Here is an 8,637-nt window from a genome sequence, read left to right as displayed (position 1 = left end):
GGGGGAGGATTACACGATCCACCAGGGACGCCCCACGATAGACCGATAGTTCACGACTGACCTGTTGGGAAATCCCTGCTCTAGTGGAAGGTTCCCCCAAATTGCTATTGTGGGACTGGGGCTATTATTGCTATTATTATTTATTGCATACCCTTTACGCTGAGGTCCCAGGGTTGGTTAGATACTTAAAAAACACAAATTAAAACACAGTTTAAAACAACTTATGTTTTATTCCATATTGTTTGCATGGAAATCCAGCATTATGTCTCCTTTGTACAAAGTTCTATACTTATCCCATCACAAGAACTTGGCATTTTGGTGCTCATATCACTGGAACCTCAAATATTTGTAGAATGTGACAGAATTCAGCTGTTGAATAGAGCCAACAGGAATAAAAGGTAGCAGTTTGCGCAGAGGACAGGTGTAATGTTCCTATCAACAAATGTCAAGTTTAATAGGCAATATTCAGTCTGTTTTAGATAACCACATCAACACCTAGATAAATATCTTAAACAGGGGAAAAATATTTATCCATCAATTCAGACGACACAAAGAATGTTTGCTTAAAAAAAAATAGAATTTCTTAATGAATTTAAATTTTTCAAGTTGAAACACAATGTATGTTCTGTTCTATGCCACCAACTCAGAAGCCATTTCCTGCCAGAGCACTAAACAATATTGAGCAAGTGAAAAGCAAAGGAAATTACTAAGTTTTTTTCCTTAAAATTAAAAGTTTCAATAAACACCTTTTTATTTTTCATATTTCCTAACATTACATTTATTTGGTCTACCTTTACACATTTCACTTCAGTACACGCCACACACTCAATACTGTTGTTGATTATTGAAAACCTTTGCATTTCTTTTGTTCTTTGGTATTTTATTGAGGACGACTGAAAACACATTCTGAATACCAAATGTACAGTTCTGAAACCTGTTCAGAGACAACTTTAATCCAGGATTTATTAAAGGGCTTTCCCACTTGTTATGCTCTCTGACAAGCTGTTGCTTCATCCCACATTCCTCTGACAGAAATTTGTTCTGGTTTAACAAATGACTGAAGGGAAATTTCATTGTGATGAATGGAGCACCGAATATTTAGAAAGAGAGGAAAAAGCAAGACAGAAAACATCCTGTTGATTTCTGAGATAAAGTGAGGATTACGGGGGGGGGGGGCAGGCAAGCATAGAAGCTTGCTGATATCACAGTATCTTTTAGTATTAGCCACAATATTATATTTATAAAGAGATATAAAATAGCTACAGGTTAATATACTGCAATGAAAAGTTCTCTCAACCTAAGAATATGAAGGTTTTAAACTGCATAGACTTTACAGCAGGCAGAAGCTGATTCAACTACAGCACCACCTGGTCTATTACCTCCCTCTTCAAGACACAATGCTGCAACAAAGCAAATATCAAAAATAATGTGGACGTTACCACCCAAAAAAAAAATAAACCACTTTTTCCCCAAAAATGCTACTCATCCATGACAAGCCACTATGTAGAAGACCAGCAAATAGAAGCTATCACAGTTTTATTTTTAATGAAAAAATTGAAAGTATACAGAGGGGGAATCAGAAGGAGCGGCAAAAAAGTGATAGAAGTCCAGTGTTTAAGAAACTTCTCTAACCTTCTCATACTCCACTAAGCAACACAGGGACTGTTCTCGGCATACCAAAACTCCCTCTAAATCTAATAATCAAAACATTCCTCTTCTGCTGCAGGCAGGGCCAAAAATGTATTTGATTTCTGCAAATCCAGTCTCTCAAGTTGTATGGAGACTTCCGCATCCCGGGCTGGTCACTACTGTCAAACTAAAATTTTGTTTGGCTTATCCTTTTCTACTCTCCCTCTGCAAAAAAAAAAAAATACAGCGAAATCAAGCAATTTGTAGCTGCTCTCTATGATACAGAGCTGAAGTTCATGTTGCAAGCATTTGAAAACACTCTCCGTCAGAGGCTCAGAAGATATTTCATTATAAAATCTTAGTGGTAGGCTTACCAAGTGCAAGGAATTGCTTTATTTCAACAAATACAAATGGATGGATGTAGATTTGTATTAAAGTAGTTTGAACTTCACAGTTCTTGCAGAAGTGGGACAAATGGTTGTTATTGCTGTTTACCAATAATTTTTTTTAGAAAAAAACAAACCACAGCCCTTATAGAAAATACAAGTCTGATAAATCAGATTATAAAGATTAATTTGCATGCCACACATTTCTTGAAGGGTCATTTATGTTTGGCAACTCTTCCACAAATGATTCAAGGCTGGTTTAAAAAAAAAAAAAAAGGTACGCGTACTCTGAACAGTAGGCTTCATTTTCTTTTCCTCCATCCCAGTTAATAAAAAAAGAAAGAAAACAAAAAATAAAAAATGATGGTATGGAATCTGAGGGCTGTAGATTGAAACCACTTCTGTCATCTGTGACAAGGGAATTGGTGTTGCCTCTTCAAAAGGTTGTTGGCAGGCCAGCAGAAAGATTAGAAAGGCTGGAAGGAAGAGTAAAAAGAAAAGAAGAAGTTATAAGCTATGGCAAATGGCCTGTGCTTCAAATGGCCAACTGCACTACTTGTAGAATGTAGGGTCCATACAGAACCTTTGAGAATCCTGTACAGACACTGTGCCCACCTGGTGAACTGGCTATGTTGCATCCTGATGCAGTATAGCAATAAGGAAAAAAACCACTGTCAAAATGCACTGTTATTGAACAACCAGTAAATAAACTTTTAAAGAAGAGTGTGCTGTCCTTTTTGAAGCAGCCCAATAATTGTAGACAGCTGGAAAGCCTCTCTCTCTGCCCCCCAACCTGATGGCATTTATATTTTTACCTATGAGCTCTCTCACGAGGAGATAGCACAGGATCTGCCAACCCCTCCAAAAAGTTATTATTTGTGTACATTGGATGAGTTTACATTTAAGTTATGCATAAGATCAGAGACGTTTATCTGCATATTTTAGATGTAGCTTCACTTAGCAAGCAAAGCATGAATATGTCATGAAGCAGGCATGGTATGAGCCAAACTGAGTATATTTCACTGAGTCCTGGGAATAATTTCTAGAGCTACGTTTTATTTGTTTACCAGAGCTGCAACAAGTGCAGTTAAAAGAAAATATTAAGATATTAAACAAATGATGCTTAATATTTGATACCCTGGTTCCATAGTGTGTTGAGGGAACCTAATAGAGTCACCCAATTGCAAAGTATAAAACAAACACCAAGCACAGTTCAAATCATTTAAATCTACACACAAATGCACACAAACTGAGACATTTCCCTTGCTAAACAATACTACTATGTCAACTGAATATAACAGATGAGTTAAATGAGCTGAAATACTTGATAACCCATTGAATAATAATTAAAACTAAGTTCAGTGTTTCAGAATTTAATTCTGCGAGGGTATGTATACATTTAGGATTTATTTTCTGTTGCGTTTCCCTCCCTCTCTCTCTAACCTGAAGCCGTGAAGAACTAATTTCGAAAGAGAGACGTTATCTAGCTCCTTGCTAGCACAGATGCTGGCACAAATAACAGAAGTTAATCTCATTCCTGGCTAGTATGAACTTGCAAGTCACTAAAATATGAGCACCACAAAATTACTTTTGCCCACTGCAATACAGTGACTTCCATCTTTTAAACAGATCCCTTTGATTTGCTTATGCTCTCATAGTTGCTTGGGGGGGGGGGTCACACTGTCATATTTTTAACAATGCAATGCTAAACAGATACCAGAGCTGTCATAAGCTTGAAATTCCTTTGACAAGGGCTTTAGGTGTTGCTTCAGTGCAGCTTATGCATCCAGTCACAAGAAGATGCAGAAGTTCTGATTTCAATATTGCAAAGCAGCACAGAAAACTGGAAGCTTGAAACATTCCCACTTTTTCTTTTCACCACTCTCTCAAATATCCAAAGCACACTGTGGATTTGCAGGGTAAGTAGTAGTCTAAGTGCTTCATATTCCAAGCCAGAAACATGGGGAAAGGAAGAAAATGACTTCTAGTATCCTGCCTACTGAAGTCACCTGGAAGGCTGGGATAAGGGAAATGGCCTTATGCAACTGGATGGGACAAAGAAGTCTACTCCAGGTGTACTTTTCATTGCAAATGCTACACATAAGGAGACCACCTAAGATTTTGTCACCTGTACACAAGGGAACAAAGTCTCTAAGTTTCAGCCATTTAACACTCTCACATCAATAGGAGCTCTTATCGCTTCCCTATTCTACAAAAGGAGGGTTGTACTCTCAAGTAGGGACAACCTGTGCTGCATTTATATTGAGGATTACTTACAAATTCTGAATGATGGGTATCCATACATCAATGTTGCGGCTGCTCAGGACAAACATTCATAGTTCTATATATTTCTTTCAGGAGAAGCAAAGCGGTGTCTTCTGATTCCCTGCAAATAAAAATACTTGCTGATTGCCAAATAATTGCCTGCTGGAATCCTTTTGCTATTCAGCAGTTTTTTTTTCCCAAGTGCAGCAGACACAAACACCTAAATATGTAATCTTGCTGACTGAAAGTTTGCCACTGTGATGTTTTCATTTGTTCCTTGTTATTGCTTCTCAACACCATTCCTCCCATACCTCACAAGCAATCTGCTGCTGGCAGCCTGGTTTCCTCAACAACCTGCATGTTACTTTACATTCCATGACATCATCCATCAGTGCCTAACACTGTACTGTCACAAGTGCAATAAAAATATAGATTCCTTTAGCACACTCATTGAGCTCTGTGGGTGAAGCAGATCTTTTCCACCCTCAGATGAGCTTTCATGGATTTATTTTAATTCTACTTTCTGGTTATTAATACTATCATTAAAATCACAGTACATCAAAGTACCGTTGTGTTATTTTATTGAATGTATTAATGTAGCCCATTTTAAGTTCCCTTCTAGGAAGAAAAAAAAAATTTTTATTTTTATTTTTATCATTTATTCCAGTGTGCATGAAGCCTTACAGGCAGCACTGCATCTTATTTCTGGCCAGTCTCTGTTAATGAACGTTATTGCTAACTCATTTCATCTGCTCTCCACAAAATGTAAAAAAAAAACAACGGGCATTAATATCAGTAAATAAAAGATAATTTAATTCACCCTCCTTCTACAGTGCAGGATCATCCACGTGCCCTATCATAGATTACTGTACACCAAGGTGGATAAAAAATGATTTTTAAAAAATAAACTTTTTCTTTTTAAAAAATGTAGATTAAAAATGTTTTAGGTAATATGTGTCTACATATTGATATTTACAGTCTAACTGCCAAGTATAGGTATTTTAATTTTTTCCTGATGAAAATAAATTGCTCTAGTCTGCCCAAAACTTGCTTCCATCTATGAGAGGGTCATGTAGGCTATACCTGCATAAATGTCCTTTTCTCCATTACTTATTAAAGGTACAGGTGCCCTATCCTCTTTTGCACCTGGCCATCCTACCTAGCAGTCATGGGGCATTCGTTTGTGTTTTGTTTTTGAGGGTGGGGCTGGGCCAAGGCACAGTGAGGCATAAATGAGAAAACTGAAAAGAAGAAAGAAGAAGAAAAAAACCCAAGAAGAAAGAAGAAGAAAAAACCCAAGCTGTCTGCTCAGCATGTTCCTATATTCCCACACTTAGGCCTCAGTCCTATACCTTACTTGTCTGGGAGTAATCCCCATTGAACAAAATGCACTCGCTCATTTGACCTGGGAGCCGAGTTGCTGCTGCTTATCAGAAAGGAAAAGGGGAGGCGGTGGGGAAGTTAGCATAGCCTAAATAGCATTGATTCAAATCGATCTACCTGTTCTACACAACCCAGATTACTGTACTGAGCAGTTGTATTACAAAATTCAAGATTTATATCATTTTTAGAAGTTGCTAAGAACATCTCCAAAGAGAGTTAGAAGCAATCTTTCAAGCAATGCATTTAATGCTAGATTATCTCTCCACAGAAGTCTCACTAATTTATTGTTTTTACAGTTATTTATAAAATTGTCTAGGTACTGTGCTCAGAAGAAAAAAAAACTAGAGAGCTGATGCCTAATAAGACACCATACAAAAAGGGGGGAAAGGTTGGAATGGGCAGGAAAAGTAAAGGTCTGCTACATTAATCCTTGCATGTGCTCAACTATATGCTGCAAATCGCAGGGGACAAGAGTAAGTATTGCACAAATACAAAAGGGTTATATTTCTCTACTACCTGGATAACAAGTGGAGCTCTATATGCAAGTAATCATTTGCCCCCTTCCTACCAAACTACTTTTAAGAAGCCTACTAATATTATAATTTATCAATAGTTTTTTTTTATTGAAAAAAGCCCAAGAGTGCCACCTTATGGAGAACAATATACAGCTATCTTTTTAGCATACACCAAACAAAACAGATTCCAGCATTAGTCCCACTGCAAACCTGCACAGATGCAGAACAAGCAGGATAATACGTTTTATTGCACCAGCTAGTCAATTAAAATTCCGGAGCAAACTTTAAAATACTGTTTCGATGGTTATTTTAAATGACTAACTGCTCAATAGGAAGAATCCTCATTCTCAAGAAACATAAACCCATACTTAAAAACACCCCCATCACTATCTTTATATTTTGGACACACACACCATTAAAAACAAATAATTTGTTTGTCTCCAGAAAAGCATCTTTTACTGGTACTTCTCATGCACACAAGATTTCAGTTAAATATTAGCACAATCACAGCAGTAATAATAATAATAATAATAATAATAATAATAATAATACCAAGTCCGTATTTTCTCCACCAAACCCTACTGCTGTAGGCAGCTCTGATCCTGTGGTGTGCCTGCAAAGGGCAGCATTCCACTGGAGAGTGCAAATTCTGTGCTTTGTCTGGACTGCAGTATGTGGCATTTCACATTAACCTTTTGTGACTGCGAACACTGCACTGGTACAACACTGCACTGTTTCCTGCTTGGCAGGGGGTTGGACTCGATGGCCCTTGTGGTCTCTTCCAACTCTATGATTCTATGATTCTACAAGCAGAGGGATCGCTTGTAGGTTTACCAATGAGACCACATTGGGACAATAACAGATCGATCCATTTTCTGCCCTGTGCCACAGACCAGAAGACTCTGTTGTACTTAAGTTTTTTTCTAGCCCTGAGAAACTCAAGCCAGGCTAAAAACATTACAGTGAAAAACTCTTTTATCTGGTGCAAAAACTGATCTTATGAACAAAATAAGATGCAACCAATGTGTGGGTATTCACACGCAGCAAACTGTGTTGTATATTTGCTGTAATGTTCTGATCCTCATTGTGGAAGGTGTAACATTCCGAACAAAAATACAAGTAGCTGCCCTCCCAACACCAGAATCACTGTTGCTTACCTAGATAGGGCTGAGGCAGGGTGGGGGCAAGATCAGGGACGCGTGGTTGCACCAGCAAGAGTGACCCTGTCAATCCAGCATGTTCAGTGGTGAAACCACATGGCCCCGACCTCACCCCCACCCTGCGCCCAGGTAAGCAGCAATGCCAGTAATGGCTTCTCGCCACACGCTCCTGCACTGCTCCTGCATATAATTCCCCAAAAGGCTAGCAAAGAAACAGCTAAAATAAATGCAGGAAAGAACGTGAAGCTGTCTGTCATATTAGAATAAAATATTATTACCAGTAGCACAAGTGACTCTGCAGAGCAAACAAATACTCGTTGAAACTTTCTATGGGTTTTTCTTGCAGCACATAATCAATACGTCGTCCTCCATTTAGCAAACCAACTTTTACAGCCAAGTCTTCATCTTTTGAAAGATCTGGGCTTTCAACGATCTTTTCTGTGGCAGAAGAAGGAAACAGAGCATGAAAAGTACATGGTAAATTGAATCTTTGATGAATTCCTGGTTCTGCCTTTCTGCCGTCCCTATTACACTTTATCCATTTTAAGCTTGTTGGAATATTGTCTGGGTTGTTACAGCTGTGGATTCCTCCTATTATCTACACAATGTGGGAAGGGCCATAGCTCAGTAGGGCATCTGCCTTAAAAGCAGGTCGGATTCAACCCCCCGGTATCTCCAGGTAGGGCTGGCAGAGTCTCCTGACTGAGTCCCTGGAGAACTGCATCCAGTCAGTATAGACAAGGGTTTCCCAAACTTGGGTCTCCAGCTGTTTTTGGACTACAATTCCCATCATCCCTGACCACTGGTCTTGCTCAGCAAGATGGCCCAATGGTATGTCACTACAAGGCAGCTCCTATGCGTTCCTAATAGTAAAAGACAGAAGCATAAGTCACGGGAGGTCAAACTTTCAGAGTATTTAATAACAGAACAACAGCCTAATATTTGTGTGGTGTTTCATCATATTAGCTCAAATAAAGTAACAGTCAGAATATCCTGCCATAAAAGCCAAAGCAAAAAGCTTCCCAAACACAAATTAAATTCTGTGGCTTGTTTCAGTTACCAAAAGGGACTTCTGTAGTTGTGTTTCTCAAACTGCAGGCCTTCATACTATTTTACAAACTACACTTAAAAACTGAGGAGAGGTTCAAAAACACTTTGCGTGGCAAGGAACAGTAGGGACTGTTAATCAAAGAAAAAAGCCAAAATTCCCATCAGGTTTCTGGGACCCATCAAGGCCTTCAGTACTTGTCAATATTAATACATTATTTCCATCTGATTACTCTAGCACAAATTCTGATG

The 8,637-nt window shown here is 38.5% G+C and overlaps 1 protein-coding gene across 1 annotated transcript in view; it reads right to left on the bottom strand.

Moving 5' to 3' along the window:
* Window positions 1-210: 210 nt before the first annotated feature.
* The window catches only part of SEC23IP (SEC23 interacting protein), a 29,933-nt gene continuing 21,506 nt past the window's right edge, over window positions 211-8,637 (bottom strand). Inside the window, exons 17-19 of the mRNA XM_082222743.1 lie at window positions 7,617-7,776; window positions 4,293-4,401; window positions 211-2,491 (exon numbers count right to left, since the gene is read on the bottom strand). Coding sequence (XP_082078869.1) covers window positions 4,320-4,401; window positions 7,617-7,776 — 242 coding nt within the window. The 3' untranslated portion in view covers window positions 211-2,491; window positions 4,293-4,319. The remainder of the gene's footprint in view (window positions 2,492-4,292; window positions 4,402-7,616; window positions 7,777-8,637) is intronic.

Source organism: Podarcis vaucheri (genome assembly GCF_965113315.1).
Source record: "Podarcis vaucheri genome assembly, chromosome: 5".
Lineage (NCBI taxonomy): Eukaryota > Metazoa > Chordata > Lepidosauria > Squamata > Lacertidae > Podarcis > Podarcis vaucheri.
This window is presented reverse-complemented; position numbering and strand designations above follow the sequence as displayed.